The 20,748-nt window shown below is 47.0% G+C and overlaps 1 protein-coding gene across 1 annotated transcript in view; it reads left to right on the top strand.

Annotated features, from left to right (window-relative positions):
• Positions 1 to 20,748, top strand: part of EXOC5 (exocyst complex component 5) — a 159,563-nt gene that overhangs the window by 121,349 nt on the left and 17,466 nt on the right. The window contains exon 15 of the mRNA XM_078660366.1: positions 19,326 to 19,412. Within this exon, the coding sequence (XP_078516492.1) occupies positions 19,326 to 19,412 (87 nt within the window). The remainder of the gene's footprint in view (positions 1 to 19,325; positions 19,413 to 20,748) is intronic.

Raw genomic sequence — 20,748 nt, 5'->3', positions numbered from 1 at the left:
GGCCCTATGCACCCGGTTTGTCCACTTTTGGACTCTCGACAAAATGATCCTGGAGATGTTGAGTTCTGCTTCTAGAACAACTTCTTTTCATTTAACCAAGAACTCCTTCTTCAAATAAAAATAAATAAAAAAGGAGACTTTGGTGGGTGCATATTCTACCCCACCTTATGCCTATAGCCGGAGGAAGATCCTTCTCTTACCTGGCTGCCAAGACTTGGAACTCTCTCCCCATCCACCTTCGGCTGACCCAGGACCATCTCGCCTTCAGGAAACAACTCAAGACCTGGCTGTTCGAGCAGTAGCATACCCCCTCCCCCCAAGCGCCTTGAGACCCTCCCGGGTGAGTAGTGCGCTATACAAATGGCTTGATTGATTGATTGATGGGTGAAGCAGAAACACACTTGGTGATACATTTCCAGAATTCACACCCCATATTATCTATTAGTGTTATTAAACTGGTGATATCGTAATAATAAGACATGGTCAACAATCCCATCTTCATACATTTCCCACTCTGATAAACAGGAAAGAAATGAATATCTATCTTGCTTCTTCCATGTCCAAGCATTAAGTTGACTTCCTGGACTTCACAATCTATGTACATAATCAAAGAACGCAAACTATATTTCATAGGAAATATATTACAGACAATTCAACTGTTCATGTCAATAGTGCCATATACCATTACCAATATTCCAAAGGAGGAACTTACAGCCAAAAGAAACTGTAGTGAAGATGCATGCTACAGAACAAAATCCCAAGAAATAATGAAAGACTAGTGACAGGAAGATGCAGTAAGGAAGCCATGCTGAACACCAAAGAAGAGATTGGCACCAGAAACAGATCTACCCTTCTAGATACCACCAAAACCCGCCAACAGCAAATTAACGTATTTGATTTATCACTGTCTTTTATCAAGGCCATCATTACATCTCTAAAGTCCTAAAAAAAAATACTGGTACCATCTACAAACCAACCTCTGTATCAGTGCAATAAGGACTTCGCTTGGTTATTTTGACATGCAAATGCGAAAAATAATCGTATTCCGAAGTCACCGACCACAGGAACAAATGGCTTCTACACCTGCCACAGATTTAGTATCAACAACCTAGGGAAAACTGAACTACTCAATATAAATATAAGAAAAGACCCCTTTTCAAGATTCATCATTGTGTAAACTGCAACAATAGCTTTTTCATTTACCTTTTTCCGACTCCCATGTGAACAGATATACATAAAGAATACGGTGCACCCTAAGAAGACCAAGACCACGTTTCAAGAACATTACCACAACATACATAAATTGAACACTACCCTACCACTGTCAAAATATTATGATGAACACTGCAGTTACTTTGATTTGTTTGCCATTGAGCAGGGACTTAAACTCTCCATGGTAGGGGGTTGTGAACATCTAATCAGAATAAAATAAAATAAATGGATACTGTTCATTATTACCTCAGTAGGAAAGCAGAGATGCACTTCTGGACTTACTAATTAAAGATTTCTATCATATTGTAAACACCACAATTTCATATTCCTTGGTCTCAGACTACTTACTACCAAGACCTCGCCCAGATTGATACTTTGATTCATTGTGCATATACTTTATAGTGATTCACTTTATATACTAAACAATATACTAAAACAGAGTTAGCAAATGATATAATATTATCATAGCCATTATTAAGCAGATCAAGTATTAATCCAAATGTGATACTTAACACTGTATAGAAACTATACTCCGTATGATACATGATCCTTGTACTATATACCAATGTTATACCTCTCTGAGAAATGTACACTGTTATAACTATTGATGCACTTACTTGCTATTTTGTTGTCTAAATCTTCTAGGTGTCCTTATCCCCCCAATATGCCAGTCCTGTTTAGTATTTTTAAGTGTTTCAACTTAAGAATATACTTGAGTAATTACCATATTTTAGACCATGTTATGCTTGAAACAGTGAATCATATTACTTTGTTGAAATCAGATTGAACATTGCAACTTGCCAAGTACCATATAGCTGATGAGTTTGTCATGTTGAAAATCAGGTTTAGCAATGCAATTGTCATGGTTTCATCTCTGAAAATGACCATAGGCATATATGCTTTATGACCAATAGCTCTGTGTCCCACTATACTAGACATGAGGCATGATTCTTGTACTATAAATCCAGCTATCTCTTTCAGAAAAACCTATACTCTGATATAATGATGCCTTTACCAGCTTTTTCGATGTGTAGGAAATCCTCTAGATGAACAGTTCCCAGACGATAATACAAATGAGTCACCTGTGTATTCAAGACCATTGTATGCATTATAAAGATAACATTACTATGTTACACGTAGTTCTGAGATCGCATTTCCCTTTCAAAGCCATGAAATGCATCTCATGGTTTTGATCTTACCATGTCCAAAATGTGTGGACGAAAGTATGGCATACCAACCACTTTGCGAATAGTCATAGGCAACAGATATATATACACTGTGAGACCCCGTACCACATAAGTCTGATGAGTCTCTAATAATGGCTCATTGATTTTCTGTTAAAACTTATGAATTTGTAATATTTTACATGGGTTGGCTTATTTGTCCATCTTTTGATCCTTCTGATGCTTCTTCTTTGCCACTACCAGTTTGGATTCTCACTATGGTTCTTGCGTGACCAAAGCCATTTTAGGCCTTCTATTTACAAACAATTAGTTCATTTAACCCTATAACTGCCTCCTTAAAAACCCAACCAAACCCTTTCTAGCACTTCTCTTCTCCCGAGATGGCCCACCATACCATGTCACTCGACCCACACCTGACCCTGGTTACAACCCAAGGCATCACATGACAACCTAATAGCAACTGTCACACTCTAACACATTCTTTTCTCCGAATGACTAACATTCCACATTATCCAACCAAAGATAATCACTTTTCTGCAACTTCCAGATTAAATGCTATGCAAGCTTTATTCATGTTCTTGAACCAAACTTCAGGCTCTTCACTACAGATCACAGCGTACTCCTTCCTCTTGACGACACAAAGGTCAAACAAAGCTGTACTATCGCTATCTCGCATTTCCCTCTTAATAGTGCCATGTCCCTTGCCCTCTTTTACCACCCATTCTAGAGACAGAACCATCTGCTGCATGAACAGGCCCTACTTTTTCCTGGTAAGCCCTCCACAACCATCTTCTAAGGGACAGCAACAGCTTCCTCCACCATTTCTGAGCTAGACCACTTTTTTTTAAAGATGTACCTTTCAACTGTTGATGAACATGACCATATTCCTTTACTATATGCCACAAATATGACAACCTCTTTGGCCTTGAGTTATGTGTTGATCAAATTTGAGTTAATTACTTTTATTCCACTGCTTTATCTACCAATCTGTATCATCTTCACTCCTGTTTTTAGATGGCTCTTGTCTGTTTGTTTTATGTTCATATTAAATAGAGACCGTCTTTTTAAAACACAAGCATTTTTCAATTAATTTACATTTTCTGTGTGATTTTACATTCACCATGCCTTACCAGTGTGCAACACCTACTAACTCTATAGTTTTTTTTTTTTTTAAATGTTCATTATATTCTACTTATGCTTCAAATGTCTTTACAAAACACCATTACAAACTTGGAAATGCTTCAGGCTCAATCGCCCCATGGAGCGAAAAACATTTAGGGTGATCGATTATGCAAATGTACATTGAAAAAGAGGATAAACATTGCAACCTATGTCACCTGTGAAAGTAACAAAAAAACGGTCTTGTAAAAATAGCAAAACAAGCATTAGAAATGCAATCGGGCTCGGATTTATTTGAGTTTGAGCTAATGGCATTGTAAATGGTGATGTATTTTTGCTAAGTGTTATGGAGTGTGTTAATGTGGTGTGTAGTGGGATTATGTGTGTTAGATTGTAATTGTAGCAATGGTGGCATGCTGTGTTTTTACATGAATATGTTTAAAACTAAAGTGTACCATACTGAGATTGCTACAATACTTAATTGTGGATGTGTAACAATCGATGCATGTACTGTTGGCCGTGACTGCCTGTAGAAATTGTGTACTGATGGCTGGTGGTGAGCAGTAGCATTGGTGGTGGTGGTACTGCTGGCCGTAGTACTGGTAGTGGTAGTACTGGTGGTGGTAGTGGTAGTACTGGTAGTGGTAGTACTGGTGGTCGTGGTACTGGTAGTACTGGTGGTGGTGGTAGTGGTAGTACTGGTGCCTGTAGTACTGGTAGTACTGGTGGTGGTGGTGGTACTGGTAGTGGTAGTACTGGTGGTGGTGTTGGTACTGGTAGTACTGGTGGTGGTAGTACTGGTAGTGGTGGTACTGGTGGTGGTGGTAGTGGTACTGGTAGTACTGGTAGTGGTAGTACTGGTGGTGGTGGTGGTGGTAGTGGTAGTACTGGTGGCTGTAGTAGTGGTAGTACTGCTGGTTGTAGTACTGGTAGTACTGATGGTGATAGTACTGGTGGTGGTGGTACTGGTAGTGGTAGTACTGGTGGTGGTGGTAGTGGTAGTACTGGTGGTGGTGTTACTGGTAGTACTGGTGGTGGTGGTACTGGTAGTGGTAGTAGTGGTAGTACTGGAGGTGGTGGTACTGGTAGTGGTAGTACTGGTGGTGGTAGTACTGGTGGTGGTGGTAGTGGTACTGGTAGTACTGGTGGTGGTGGTACTGGTGGTGGTGGTACTGGTAGTACTGGTGGTGGTGGTACTGGTAGTACTGGTGGTGGTGGTAGTGGTAGTACTGGTGGCTGTAGTAGTGGTAGTACTGGTGGCTGTAGTAGTGGTAGTACTGGTGGTAGTAGTACTGGTAGTACTGATGGTGGTAGTACTGGTAGTACTGGTGGTGGTGGTGGTACTGGTAGTGGTAGTATTGGTGGTGGTGGTACTGGTGGTGGTGGTACTGGTGGTGGTGGTACTGGTGGTGGTGGTACTGGTAGAGGTAGTACTGGTGGTGGTGGTACTGGTAGTACTAGCAGTAGATCTGCTAATAAAGACTGAACCCAACACGGGTACCCAAGATCAGTATTAGGGACTGGTGCGGGTTCTGTTGTGAGACTGTGGGTGGGCAGACCCGCTGCTCCTATGTCGGTCCCTATTCTCGCCTTCTTGTTCATAGTTGCCTTCCCAGGTGTCTGCTTACACTTCCCCTTCTTGCGAATGCCCGCACCCTCAGGTACCTACGTTGGTTGGAGGGTTGCTGCCTCCGCTTGGAGTAGGGTGGACGGGAGATCATCTCCAAGTGTCCGGTTAAGGTATTGGAACAAGATACATCAGCTATAGGCGGGAAAAGATCGGGGGTAATTGATAGCTGCCTCTCTGTACGTTCTGTTTCAGACGTGACAACACCTATGGCCCTTTGCAACATTTTATCAATTGACGTGGGGGTGCGGATAGGTAAGAGTTTTTCTGGGGATGCAGGTGCGCTTCCCCATTTTTACACTATGTCCAGGCAACCCTTCTTATTAGGACCAATCCAATAGCCCAACAATAAGAACGCTCTGCAGTTTATACCTTAAATACACAATGTATAAACAGAGGAATCAAAGGTTCATGGAAACAATACCAGTGAACTCAGTAATATTCCTAGCTAGAGGAAAGCCCGGGATAGTGTACCCCTCATATCCAGTTTTAAAAAAGATCAGACAGACAAGGATGGCGACAGGTGAAAAAGCAGGATGTCCAAAGTACACCAAATGTCATTAATCTACTTGCCGTTGTGGAGGGGTAGACAGGAGTTTGACAATGTCCTCGGTAATGTTGGTCTTCTTGGGCAGCCGATGTACGAATGGAATAACCAAAGGGAATGGCCCTGTCCGGTCACTTCCTGTCAGTGACAGGCAAGGACGAGCCCTGCGCTGCGGGGTGGGGGCGGCAGTTGTGAAGGCCCCCGGAGCACACCTTGCTCAGCTGCAGAGGACTGTGCTCCCGCTATGCACTCTGGGACTGGTAGTCCCACCAGAGTGTGGTTCAGCCTCGTCGTATGTGACGGGGAGAGCAGAGTTCACACTCCGAGGGCGATGGATATAGGCAAAGGCAAGAAGGCCCCCGCAGCCCCCCTCTGATGGGCAACGGCACTCCAACAGCAATTTGCCCGCAGAGTTCGCAGCGTCCTTTCAGCTTCTCACCTTATTCAACCAGTCGCCTCACACAGAAGCAGCACAGGGGCACGTCGTTCATGCAGTTTTTACAGCTATTAATACCGGGCCTTTCCTGTCCCCAGAGCCTCACAAGCCTTGAACTATTGTCCTTGTTTGCTTTTGATACATGCACAATTGCCACCATTGCCTCATGTCACGTAACGTTTGTTCTTGTGTTTCGAGAATCTGACATTTAGTGCAGTATTATCCTCTAATTGTACGTTGTACGCTTTTATTACATGCACACCTCACTATCTTCCTCCTGTAACGTATTGTTTGCTACCTTGTATTTTGCTTTCTCTTGATTCAAGCACAATTGTCTCTAAGCCTTATATAACGCAACGTTGCTTTTGTAACATGTTGACTAGTAAGTGTTTCTCATGTTTCACTACTGTTCCTATTGTGAAGCGCTCTGACACCTTCGGGTAAAGTCCGCGCTATATAAACAACGCATTAAATCAATAAATAAAACGGGAAGGGGCATACTCCTTCGAAGTTAGGGACTTGTCCATACTTAACTCGTTCCTCGTCTAGCTGAGCCCCGTCTGTAGTGATGAAGGGGAAGCAACTGTCCAGACCGATCCCTCAGCACCGGGTCAAAAGTGAGCGGGGCCACTGAAAGGTGTGACCGCTCCTCCGAAAGCAAACACCAGCGATAGCCCGCGCGCAGGTCTCTAATAAAGTGGCGCTCCGGTTCTCACCATCACGCCAGAAGGGGTGGCTCTGGGAGTATCGCCAGCCACATCTGTTGCGACCTGCCTCGCCAGGATGCCCCAGTAATTGAGTTGGGTCGGAATGCCCCACCTTGCCCGACGGGCGGAGGTGGGGCATCCAGAGTAGAAGGCCAACCAGAGGAGAAGGCCCCCTGCGGTGGCCTCGGGCAGCCGCAAGTGTGTTGGAACTAGGAGTGCTCCCAATTTCCCCACGTGGCCAACAGATTATGAGACTGCGCAAATCACAGTTTGCCACTAACTGCAAAAGCACAAAGCAAAATAGCACGTTTACACCACAGCGTGAAACCCTGCCATCCTCATGTGAACTTAACAGACTAAGTACTCTGTAAATAAGTAACCACCGCTCGTGGTGCAAGGGACAAGTGGAAGCCCTCTGCAGAAACGGGTCAGGTTACTTGCACTGCTAACCGGTTATTGGAGTAGAATATTAAACTTTAGTGATAATTCACCTATTACACTACTATTTGTGCAGCGTTCCCGTCACACACTAAAACCCGCCGCCCCCAACCAGAGTGCCATGCCGTGGCTCGCGAGCTGGCCGGCACTCCAGGACCCACGCCACGCAGTGTTCGCTGGGGGGGGGGAGTGGGGGGGGGGGGGGTTGGAGTGTCGGTTTGGGCACGATTAACCCCAATTCCAACTCCGGCCCAGCACTTTGAGGGACCGGAGAAATATAATCGCAGGGTCATTAGATCGTGACAACCCCATCTCACCCGCTCTGAAACGCAAAGCCGTCTGGTGTGCAACAGCCGCATGGCTGCGGCGGGGACACATCTACTGCCCCAAAAAACTAAAGAAATTCCGGGAGGCCGTGCTGAGGAGATCGCCGAGGCGCTAGGGAGAGAAAACAAATGGAGTTTTTCCCCGGCCACCGAAAAATGCATCGGCTGATCATCTAATCTGCGCACAAATCAAAAAGGGGGGGGGGGGCGATTCAGCATTTTAAAACATGCCAAGTCGAAAACCGATCCCTGCTAGGCCAGCGCCGGAGCAGGCGCTCCGCCCTCGAGGCTACACAGTAGCGCTCAGATGCCGCACCCGGGATGGGACCCTGCAAGAGGGTGGCGAGAGGAGTTAGAAAAAGCTCCTTCCTTTGTGGCCAAAGCAACTGGAATCATGCAATAGCCTCGTTGACCCGCTTTAAACCTCTCCAAGCCTTTGTTTCCCTTCTGCTGGACCCTCATAGGGAAGATTACTGGGTCAAAACAACCATCCTGACCGAGCAGTGGAGATCAAAGGAAAGGAGCCCCCCGGCACCACCGGCACTGCCCAGGTCACTCAGCACTCAGGGCTCTCAGCAAAAATGCCAGCAGCTGAGTAAGTGAAGCAATGCGAAAGCGGGGGCCGAAACCAAGACAGGGCCGGAGCAGGGCACACGCCACCTCCTTGCAGCCTGCAATTATCCGTGTCAAAGCGAGTCCGCCGAATTTCCTCCACTTGCCGAGTTCACACTGAACCTCACGCCGCCCTTCAACTGTGCTTCACCTGTACTTGCCTGCAGGAGACATCTGGATGATGCTGGGGCATGGTGCCTAGCCCAAAACTAGATTTGCGGGGAACGAGGCGCAGTCTACGATTTTACAAAGACCCCTCGCGCCTGGAAAAAAAAACCCCGTACAGCGCATGCGGACACTCACAGAAGAGATCAGATGACTTTTTTGTATGCAATGGCGAACGCGCTCGCACCATCTGGATTGCATTACACGGGCACTCTGACAGCTCCTAATTAGGATTAATCACTCTGCCGTGCTCGTTCGCGCACAGAATATGCCAAATCGGGCACGCGTACATTACATACAGCCTATCACGTCAACGCTACTAAATAGACAGCACAGCGAAGACGAATCACTACGCAGATGCCAGAAAAACCTAAGGAATGCGCCAGCCAGAGCCCTTTCTGAATTCCTTCTTCTTTTGAACGCATAAGACCTCGGGAAGCTCCGCCCCCCCACTTCGTGGAGGCGGAGGCCCGAGCCCTAAAAAGAGTAACAATCATTCTAGTGATTTGTGCAGTGACTCAAAATTACACTTTTAATGGCATATTGTGCCATTAACCCTTTTAAAATATGATGGGATAGAGGGCATAACCCATTCCAGTTGAGTAGTAGATGTACCAACACCACCACTTATCTGTATAGTTGGTTAATTCTATTTGGGATCAATGTACTTGAGGCCCTATGTCTCTTATAAACTCCTCAAGTGTGAACGAGAAATGGATGCTGCTTTTAGGAGTTGTAGTCTCCCGGTGAAACGCCACCTTGGTCCACTGATTAACCAGTGATCGGATAGGACTGGTTACTGCTGTGATGGGTCCCTTAACCCCTTCAGCGCGGGTGACAAAGCCAGCTCGTCATGGGCGTTACCTGTGCTGCGCGCATGACGAGCTGGCTTTGTCACAATCAAGCCATTTTTCAAATTTCAGCGCACGGCGGGAATTCGCGGTAGCGCGGAAGCGGTTAAGCAAGTCCTCAATGAAAAGACTGCTGGAGAGCCACCATTGTGGTACTGTAAGCTCTGCTGATACAACTGATCCAGTGGTTTCTGCCTGCTGTGTTTTTTTTTACTCATCTTAAAGGGGTAGGCCTGTGAAGCTCGCGCAATCTGATTCGACAAAAAGTGGGCCAAACTGTATATCTGACCTGGATGAAGAAGCTAGAGCTTCCTCTCCTCACATGCTGGATGTCTTGACACAACCAACTGGGGCAATGTTTACATCTTTCCCCTTCATTACTGAGCAAGACAGCAATGTCCTAAAAAAGCAACAAATGCACACTTGCATCTGTCTGGATTCAACATTACAGTTATGTTTGTTGCCAAGAAAACTTTGCTAGACATTATTATAAGTACTCAAGGCTTTGTTTTTTCCTTTGGGTGCTTGTTCTGGGTCATAATACTTTAAGAGGTTATTCTGATTGATCTCTTAACCTCTATGATTCACCTAGCTGATTCAGGGATCCCTTTGTCCCTTCTCAGCTACCATCACCTATCCTGCTTGTCTGGGCCATATGTTCTCCTTTAAAAATGAGACAGTAAAGAGTCTTTTGAATTACTTCTTGTGACGATAACCTTCTAACATGGAGCATGTTCTTCTTTGTGTCAATTAGAACTGCAATTATTCCTATCAAACTCTTTCTTGAATGACCTGTACTTGATTTTCTACAAATATGAACTGATGCTCAGAAGTTTCACCTTTCATGGCAAAGGTTTTGATCCTTCTCAAGCAAGATATAACTCTTTCAGTTAATCAATAAAATGTTGTTTAATTGTTAGGAAAACAAACTCTTCTTCGTAAACTAGACATTTCCAGACAATCACGTTGTTTTTTTAAAACTCAGCAGGGATGTGGAATTTCTATAGCCCGACGCCCAGGACATATTGTTTGGGGTCAAGGGCAACAAGTTTTAATGTGTATTTTGTCCTTGGGACAAGTAGGCCCAACCCCTTGCAGCACAAACCCTTTGGCTGCCAGTTTGCAGTACCACATTAAGGGTCAGGGAAGGACACTGCATGCAGTTAAGTTAATGTTTGTGTACATATGTTGATGTTGTTCAAACTTGTATTTATGGTTCATTAATTGAAAGCCTTTATTATTAGGGTGAGCGCTCTAAGTAAATTTAAGTTCTGACTGCACTACTAACAGTGGTTTTAGTATAAAAATGTGTACACACGGTTTCAAAGTTTAGCAATATGAGGCTATGCATAATGCTCCCAGAATGTTATGATTAGATGCGCATATTAGCAGAAGCTTGAAAGCAACATTAATGATTCTTTGCTTTCAATATAAAATTTTCCTAAACAAATGAAAGTAGGGAAAAAAACATTTAGCTAAACTACTGTAAAATTTCAGCTACCCTTTCTTAGCAGAATCATTTAGCAAAATGTGTTGATGCATGCTAGTATTTCACAAAAATATTAACATTGCAAAATCAGTGTAACCAGTTTCAATAAGGTTATGGGAAACATAAAATTAAATAAGCATTGGCAAAGCCAGTAGGTCTGAAATTGGAGGTGGGCCTTTTAGTTTTGGCAATGCGGGACTTATTTTGGCATGGATTTTGTAAAACCTTATTGATGTGAGAGCTTCCAGGCCCTCACCATTATAAAAAACATTGGCAAAAGCAAAAAATAGTTTTTGTTCTCAAAAAAGCACAAGCTGCCACATTAGTATTGGCACTGAACAAAACTCCTCTGAGTGCTGATATGCTCCTTGTAAAAGACAGAATGCTGTCACCGCAGTGAAGCCAGCCGATACAGAGAGAGAGAGAATTTTAATAAACACAAACGGTCATGGTTAACGCCAGACCAAATTAGGGGCCCAATTATTAAAGAAAGTCTCAAAAGTGCACCCATGCGTTAAGTGCAGCTACATGTCTTTCGTGAATTCACAGAAGTAGGGCAAGAAATTGTACTCCTAGAAAATATTTGTGAACTGCATTTTAGCATGAGCAAATATGCATGTATAGATTTGCTAATGCGAAAACCTGAGTGTTTTCAAGTTCATTTTCCCTCCAACCACTTTTTCCCCAACTCTCGAAGAAGGTTTACCTCTGCCATTGTCAGGAGTAAATTTCCAACATTTCTCAGTATAGGAAAATATTAGAGAAGAGTTGTTGAAAATCCTTAAAACATGCAAGTTAGTAAGTTTGCACAGACTCAAAAGGGCATTCCAACCCTGGATCTATTGCTTGCCACTACCTTCAGTCCCAGTATGTATATCTGCGGAAACGTGGCAACATATAGGGATTTCTAGTATTTAAACACTACTATGGTATGAGCCCTGCATAATCAGAGAGGCTATATAAGAGCTCCAACATAATGAGATTGGTGCCATAATGTGTTGCTGCCACTACATGGCACCAGAGGGACAAGTGGATTTTGTTACAGGACAAGTAGATTCTTGAAGCAACCTGCCACATGGACAAGTAGATATTTTAATAAATTCCACACCCCTGCTCAGTCTTCTCAACATTTAAGGTGGTTTTTAACAAAACAATGTAGCTACACAGTCAGCTGTTTACACGTGAATACTTTCTTCCATGTTGAAAGGCTCCACAGTAGTACAACTTCCTCCAAAAGCCATGCTCCTTCCTTCAGAGTTAATGCAGCATTGGTGACTTTTCAGAGACATGTACCCATTACTAAAATGTATGTGACAACTAATTAGATCACGCTAAATACCTTCTGAATGAACTATTCACAGGAAGCATAGTACTATAAAAATGCAGCTATTGGCCTGGATGTTTTCCGCAACCTCTTTGCTTGCAGCCTGGTCTGGCACAGGCTATCTCTCTCTCCCAGGTTTTTGAAACCATGGAATCTGATTCCCAACCATTTAGGAAGGAGCAAGAGGCAACAACAGAGTGAGGAAAAATGAACTTCTCTTTTTATTTAGTGTTCTTTCAATTTGTAATTGTTGGGGCTCACTCCATGAACCATAATAACTTCACAATGACTAGTAGTATTTTCCATTCCTGGATTCCTCAAGCAGATATGAAGGAGCCGACTCAGAATCACCATGTAGGTTAATATCTCGATTTTTTTATTACACCATTTGCTTAGACATATTCTGTATTTGTTTTTATAGTAAGGTTTAATATATATCTTTATTCCTAGTCAACTGCTTCTGCCTTCCTAAAATACAAATTGTCTTGTGAAGCATGGGATCACATAAGTTAATCTACTGTGCAGTCAGTATTTAATATATGCAAGATGATATGGTTATATCTATCAATGCTCTAATTAAAACAGTTAAGCGGGTCGAGGTGTAGGATTGCGACTGGTGCTTCATATGTCTGAGCTCTATGCCATTAAATGAAACTTCCCCAAGACAAGAAATATGGTCAAAACCATAAGGGTTCGTTAAAAAATTAGGATCCATACAGAATGCAAAAAAGATCGTTGGTTAAATCATGGGCAATCTGCGATTTAAAAAGTTCATTGATATGAATCAAAGTTAAAATATGGAGGAAGATCTCAAGCAAGTAGCAACCATAACCAAAGTAGAGTTAAACAAGAGTACCGACATAAGGTCTGCCTCACTAGAAAGCCCAAGAGAGTCTAAGTATAAATCAATAAACTGACATAGAGTCTGCTCTTTAAGCAGTTACAAAAATCGTAGGCACATCTCCCAAAAACACCATCTTTTTTTTTTAGAGTTTTTAGTCAAAGAAAGCCACACATATTTACTCACTTCTAAAGGTCTGACCCGATTAAACTAACAATGTTACAAGACGCAGACCAATGAATATTCTAGCACATAAGATACACTAAAAAAAATTGATTTAGACACACCTACTTTACTGCATATCTGAAAGAGACACGTTAGTGATAGATTCCTTACCTTAGAATATCCCCAGGCGTCCGACTGGATCCGGAATTTGTTTGCGTAGCAGTACCCTTGCGCGTCGGTAGGCGTCGTCTGCGGCTCCGCGTCCGTCGTCGGTGTCGTGGGCGCCGTGATGACGTCGACGGAGTACTTAGACGCCGCCTCCGCGTGCAGACGTCAGTTCTTCTTTTTTCCGCGTCAGCAGCGCAGATCCGGAAAAAGTGGTACCTTAGTCACTTTTTGACTAAACTTTTTTGATCTTTTGATCATCCTTTTTCAAAGGGATGCCAGGTTTTAAGCCCTGTGAGGATTGCGACCGGCTGATGTCGGTCACCGACCCTCACCGTCGGTGTCTCCACTGCCTCGGCGTCGATCACGACGACAAGACCTGTTCCGACTATCGGGCCCTGACTTCGAAGGCTAGGCGGGAGCGGTCCCGTAAGCGGCTCGAACTCCGGCAGTCGGCCCCGCACCGAGAAAGGTCCCGGTCCGGACGGTCGCGGGAGAGGAGCCATCGGAGCTCCGGGAGTAGACATCACTCCTCAGGGTCGAAGTAGTCAGGTAAGCACAAGAAGTCGAAGAGACGTCATTGCTCTTCCGACTCCCCCCCCGCCCCCCGACGCTCACGCGGCGCGCCGGGGGTTCAGGTGACTCCGCCCACGCGGCTCCGTCTGAGTCGCAGGCGCCGCGTCCGGCCCCATACCCTCCGGCCCCTGGGCCTAACGCGGCGCCGGAGGAGATCGAGCGGTTCCTCATGGCCATGAGGTCCCTCTCTCCTCCGACGGGCTCCGCGACGCCTTCGGGCCCAGCGGACCCGTCTGGGGGTCCTAGCGGGTCGGGGGCTTCGGCCCCGACGCCGTCGGGTGCTTCAGCTCAGACGCCGCCGGCGCCTTCGGGCCCGGCGCCGCAGGGCCCCGCTGGATCCGGTTCCGGATCCGGGTCATCGCCGGTGGACTTAACGACCTCCCCGGCGCCGACCCCTCAGGTGTCACCCCCGGTGCCGTCCTCGGGCGCCGCCGTCCCCGATGCCTCCCTCGACCCAGTTCCGGCGCCGGAGCGGCGCCGCTGGGCGCCGCTTCAGACGCCGTTCGGAGAGTTCACTTTCCATGAACCGGCCCCATCATTTGCTAACCCTGAGTACCAGGAGATGGGTGATGATGAGGATTGGGAGGGGTCTGAGGACCCTCTGGCACGTGAATGCCAGTCTCAGGAGGACTGGGCAGGTGAACTTGGGGAGGCCAGTGGTATAGACACTTCGCCTGACACTGGCTTTGTCTCACCTCCTACCGTGGCTTCGGAGGAGGGGGCAACCTATAGTGTGGTGTTGATGAGGGCGGCCAAGGCCTTGGGCCTTGAGCTCCCCGTCGCAGCCATGTGGACTAACCTCCTCACTGAGGTCCTTAAGCCGCAGTCATCCTCAGCCGAGCCTCTGCTGCCGTTTAACGAGGCCTTAACTGACGTTCTTTTGGGCACTTGGTCCAGGCCCGCTACAGGTTCGCCTGTAGATAGGAACGTGGCCAGACGCCACTGCCCGGCCCCGGGCGACCCTTGTTTCCTGTCCACCCACCCCACCCCTGAGAGCCTGGTGATCCAGGCCTCAAATTCCCAGACCGCATTCCCGTCGGCGCCGCCTGACGGGGAATCCAAGAGGTACGAGCAATACGGCAAGAAGGTATTCTCCTCCCTGAGTCTGGGACTGCGGTCTTCCAACACCGCGTGCCTCTAGGACCGTTACACCCACGCTCTGTGGGATACGGTCGCGGACGTGCTGCCAGAATGCCCATTGGAGGTACGGGCTAAACTCGGCCAAGCCCTTGTGGAAGGTCGAGATGCGGCACGTTATTCGATCCGGTGTGGACTGGATACCACCGACTCTCTGGGCAGAGCGATGGCAACGACGGTGGCGATTCATCGCCACGCCTGGTTGAGGTCCACCAACTTCTCGGCTGATGTCCAGAATACACTCATGGACATGCCGTTTGATGGCCGTCGCCTTTTTGGCGACAAGGCAGACCATGCGCTTGAGCGCTTTAAGGACTCCAGGGCTACAGCCATGTCCTTGGGCCTCTCGGCCCCGCGCCATCAATCGGCTGCCTTTCACTCCTTTCGTGGCCACGGAAGGGATGTACCCACACGTGCTGCCAGCCACGCTCCGCAGGGTAATACCCAGCGCGGTGGCGGCCATGGAAACCTCCGTGGCGGCGGTCGGGGACAACGGCGAGGTCAGTCCACACCTTCCCCCGCAGCATCCGCCTCAAAACCCTCCTCGTCCGTGCTTTCAGGCCCATGTGTCGCCAGTGGGGGGCAGGGTTCGCCTTCACCTCCTCCACTGGCGCACTGTCACGTCGGACAGGTGGGTGCTGCAAATCGTCCGAAGGGGCTACTCCCTCCCCTTCGAGGCGACCCCTCCAGCCATGCCACCGCAGTACCACCGCATATCGGGGGATCATTTGCGGCTTTTGCAGGAGGAAGTTACGGCCCTCTTGGCCAAGGGGGCCATCGAGCGCCTACCTGGGCCAGAAGTAGGGTGTGGTTGCTACTCCCACTACTTCCTGGTACCCAAGAAGGGCAAAGGGGGCCTACCCCTATCTTGGACCTGAGGAACGTCAACGGCTTCCTCCGGAAGGAGAAGTTCAAAATGCTGACACTGGCTCAGTTCTTAGCTGCCCTGGACCCAGGAGACTGGATGATAGCGTTCGACTTGCAGGACACTTATTTCCACATCCCAGTCATGCCGGCCCACCGGCGCTACCTGCGGTTCACGGTTGGCCACGAGCACTTTCAGTATACCGTGCTCCCCTTCGGCCTTACCAGCGCCCCACGGGTGTTCACAAAGGTGATGGCGGTGGTCGCAGCTCATCTGCGCAGGTTAGGGGTTTCAGTCTTCCCCTACCTCGACGACTGGTTGTTGAAGGCGGGCTCGCCCCAGACAGTCGTCAGCCACCTCCAGACTACGGCAGACCTCCTGCACCAGCTGGGGTTCTCCCTCAATGTGCCAAAGTCCCACCTGTGCCCTTCTCAGAAGCTCCTCTTCATCGGAGCGGTTCTGGACTCAGCGCAGTTTCGGGTTTATCCTCCCAAACAGCGGGATCGGGATATTCAGGCTCTGATTCCACTCTTTCAGCCTTTATCCCGGGTCTCGGTCAGGTTGACGCTACGGCTTCTGGGGCTGATGGCCTCCTGCATCCTTCTGGTGCATCACGCCAGGCGGCGGATGCGGGCTCTGCAGTGGGACCTGAAGTTTCAGTGGGCCCAGCATCAGGGCAACCTGTCCGACCACGTCCTGATCTCGGAGGGCACTGCGAGACAACTGCAGTGGTGGCTCACTGACCGCGATTGGGTCAGCGGCAGATCCCTCTCCCTTTCCCAACCGGAGCACGTAGTTGTGACGGATGCGTCCCTCCAGGGCTGGGGAGGCCACATGGGAGAGGCGGAGATCAGAGGCCTCTGGTCTCCGGCGGAGGCCCGGCTCCACATCAACCTTTTGGAGTTGCGGGCGATTCGTCTAGCACTGAAAGCATTCCTCCCCTCTGTCCGGGGAGTATAGTGCAGGTGTTCACGGACAACACCACCGCCATGTGGTACTGCAACAAACAGGGCGGGGTGGGGTCGTGGACCCTTTGCCAGGAGGCTCTGTGCCTCTGGCAGTGGCTAGAACGCCAGGGCGTGACCCTGGTGGCTCAACACCTGGCAGGTTCTCTGAACGCCAGGGCGGACGAGCTCAGCCGTCGGTGCATGATGGATCACGAATGGCGTCTGAACTCTGACGTGGCGCAAGGCCTCTTTCAGCGATGGGGAGAGCCTTGGTTAGATCTATTCGCCACCGAAGAGAACGCGCAATGTCATCAGTTCTGCGCGTTGGAATTTCCAAGGCGGCACTCGCTCGGAGACGCTTTTCGTCGCGAGTGGAGTTGCGGTCTGTTATACGCCTTTCCGCCTATACCACTTCTACCCAGAGTGCTGAAGAAGATCAAGCGCGACCGGGCACAAGTCATCCTTGTGGCTCTGGACTGGGCACGAAGGTACTGGTATCCAGAGCTGCTCAGTATGTCAGTCGATCCCCCGGTTCGTCATACTCTTCAGGAGGACCTTCTGTCGCAGCAGCAGGGGACGGTCCTCCACCCGAACCTGTCCAGTCTCCACCTCCATGCTTGGAGATTGAGCGGCGACAGTTGAGGCCATTTGACTTACCTCCTGAAGTCTGTAACGTCATTCTGGCAGCCAGGCGTCCCTCCACGAAGTCTGTATACGCCTGCAGGTGGAACAGATTTGTGGCATGGTGCACAGCAAAGGCTGTGGATCCTCTTGCTGCTCCTCTCTCTGAGGTTCTTCTCTTCCTTCTTTCTCTTGCCCAGCAAGGCTCTGCTCTGGGCACTATCAAGGGCTACCTTTCTGCCCTTTCAGCCTTTCTGAGGCTGCCTGATCAACCTTCTTTATTCAAGTCCCCTATTGTAAATCGTTTTCTAAAGGGCATCACACACACGTTTCCTCCTGTTCCGTTTGTGATGCCTCAGTGGGACTTGAACCTTGTTCTTACATTTCTGATGTGCGCTCCCTTTGAGCCACTTCACAACTGTCCTCTCCGCCTTCTTACATTGAAAACTGCTTTCCTGGTTGCCATCACCTCTGCCAGGAGAGTGAGTGAGCTCCAGGCCCTTTCTTGTACTCCTCCTTTCCTTTCTGTCCATCCGTACAAGGTTGTGTTGCGTACTAAGCCATCTTTCCTGCCCAAGGTTGTCACAGCCTTCCACATCGGGCAGTCTATCACCTTGCCAACCTTCTTTCCGCCACCGCACCCCTCTAAAGAGGAAGAGCGGCTCCACCGTCTGGACCCAAAACGTGAGCTCTCATTCTACTTGTATCGCACGCGCCAGTTCCGGGTGGATGACCAACTCTTTGTTGGTTACGTGGGCGCAAAGAAGGGGAAAGCGGTGCACAAGCGGACCATCTCTCGGTGGATCATCTTGTGTATCCAGGCATGTTACTCCTTGGCTAGAAAGGAGCCCCCTGTTGGATTGCGGGCTCATTCCACCCGAGCCACAGTGACTACAACTGCCTTGGGCCGGGGAGTGCCCTTGCAGGACATTTGCCAGGCAGCTACGTGGGCATCGCTGCACACGTTTGCAAGACACTACTGCCTGGACAGTCAAGTCCGGAGGGATGGCTTCTTTGGCCATTCTGTCCGCCAGGACTTTCTGGTGTGATTATTGGTTCGCAGACCCGCCACCGGGGTTGGTATTGCTGGGGTATCTATTCTAAGGTAAGGAATCTATCACTAACGTGTCTCTTTCAGATGCACAAGTTACTACTTGTGTAACAATATATCTGTAAGAGACATTAGTTAGTGATAGATTCCTTACCGACCCACCCATCCTCCCCGTTCTGCGAACCGATATCTAGGGTTAGGGTTAACCCCTTTCAGGGCCCTAGTTCAATGGCACCAGTGTTGGTTTTTAACATGGCTCAGCGCTTCTGGCGCGGAAAAGCTGTGTCTAAGAACTGACGTCCGTACGCGGAGGCGGCGTCTAAGTACTCCGACGACGTCATCACGGCGCCCACGACGCCGACGACGGACGCGGAGCCGCAGACGACGCCTACCGACGCGCAAGGGTACTGCTACGCAAAAAAATTCCGGATCCAGTCTGACGCCTGGGGATATTCTAAGGTAAGGAATCTTATCACTAACTAATGTCTCTTACAGATATATCGTTACACAAGTGGTAACTTGTGCATTAGTGACTGAGATGTACATAGGTAATTAAGGAGATAACGGTCCATTTATGTAATTTAACAAGCATGAACACGCTCCATGAATGAAATACTCTTGCGTTTAATCCTAGAAAATTGACTCGAAGGAATCCACTTTGGTACATTTACTTTTGTATAAAATAAGCATTGCCACTAGTGAGTTGTCTATTATGCTGATTTTATTAAATGGAAAAGCACACAGAAACACCTGCACGTGGAAAATGCTTGTTCATATAAAATAAAAGTGCAATTTCTTTCTGCAAATGTAAAATGCTAGCTTTTTGACGCTTCTAAATTAAGTATTATTTTCTAATTATTCAAAATGCTGTCACTCGTATGATACAAATACTTGTTCTTTATTTGATTGAATTTTTATAGCTCATCTCCAAAACTGACAGAATGTCTTCAGAAGAAAAAAGATATCATTGAACAAATGGAGGTGAAGCTTGATACTGGGATTGACAGGCAAGTATACATACATTGCATCTGTTGTTTCGGAACAGACCTGTTTTCACCACATCATTCTATTTGATGTTTGTGTATAAGTATTGTACCTACTATCTGATGCTTCTTTACAATAAAAGACATAATACAAATCAAAGTGTATTCTAGTTATGGAAACTTCACTCCCCCATTATATTGTGCCTCACCTCCGATTTTACGTAATGTATGACATCATAAATCACATCAAAGTCCTCACTCATGGCTTTACATATGGCATCATGACCTAACTCCACAATTATATCATTTAATCCGTAGCATGAGACACCTCTACTTCCATCAGGAATAGCTGATGTGATATCACTCCATTGTCTGTTTGCACATTCTAGTTTCCTCATTATGATATTGTTAAGCTGCAGAGAATTCTCAACTTGAGCTGAAGGTTTTTTCACAGTGCTCACTCCACCATAACTTGAGGGAGTAACACAATTGTCAGAATGTGGATAACATGGTAAAGAAACAAAAGTAATATAGGCATACAATATTGTGTCTGGGTGAGAAGGTGAATTTGGTGGGAGAAATGTATGTAGGGTCCACAAGTGTAGTATGATGTTATGTTGACGAGACAAAGACATCAGCAATATCTGTTAAAAGCATGTTAAAGCACTAGTGAGTGCACACACCTCATGACTGGTATGAGTGGTGTTGTCTTCACATGAGTGAGAAGGGTGACGTTTAAAAACGTGTCACTTTAAAATATAGAGACTATGCAAACATTGCCATAAAATTGATTCATTTTTACCGGAATAAGTTCCTGATACAGCATTGAAACTAAAAAAAAAGCAGTTTCTAACAATGTTCAGAATGATAAATTGTGTGAATAGATCGTATTGGCAGTGCTACATGACACAACACAAATTCAAGGATTGTGTCCTGTACCACTGATCATGGAATTCCAAGCAAATGTGGAGAAATCCACCTTTTTGAAGGATAAAATACACATTTAATGTTTTTCTGTTGTTGACTTTACATTCAGAACTGTTTTCATACATCATTTTTCCTAAATATTTTTTTTTTACTTAACACCTCCCTTTTGGTAACATCATCCGCGGATCAAAATCGAAGGAGAAGAAGTCAGATTTATAACAGGACCAATCTAGGTGAAAATAGCGTGCTGACCAGCAATTTGCCTTCAAACTTATTTCAGCGAGTAGCTCTGGCTGTTTACATCAGAGGTGACCTTCAAGTCACAAGTCTGAAAAGTCAATTCAGCTATTGTTCCTTCTAAAGTTGACAAATTGTGTACCGTTTAATTGGGTAATACAGTGCCCTTTCACATTGCCTAGAAACAGCAATAACT

The sequence above is a fragment of the Lissotriton helveticus genome, chromosome 9, assembly GCF_964261635.1.
Source record: "Lissotriton helveticus chromosome 9, aLisHel1.1, whole genome shotgun sequence".
Taxonomy (NCBI): domain Eukaryota; kingdom Metazoa; phylum Chordata; class Amphibia; order Caudata; family Salamandridae; genus Lissotriton; species Lissotriton helveticus.
This window is presented reverse-complemented; position numbering and strand designations above follow the sequence as displayed.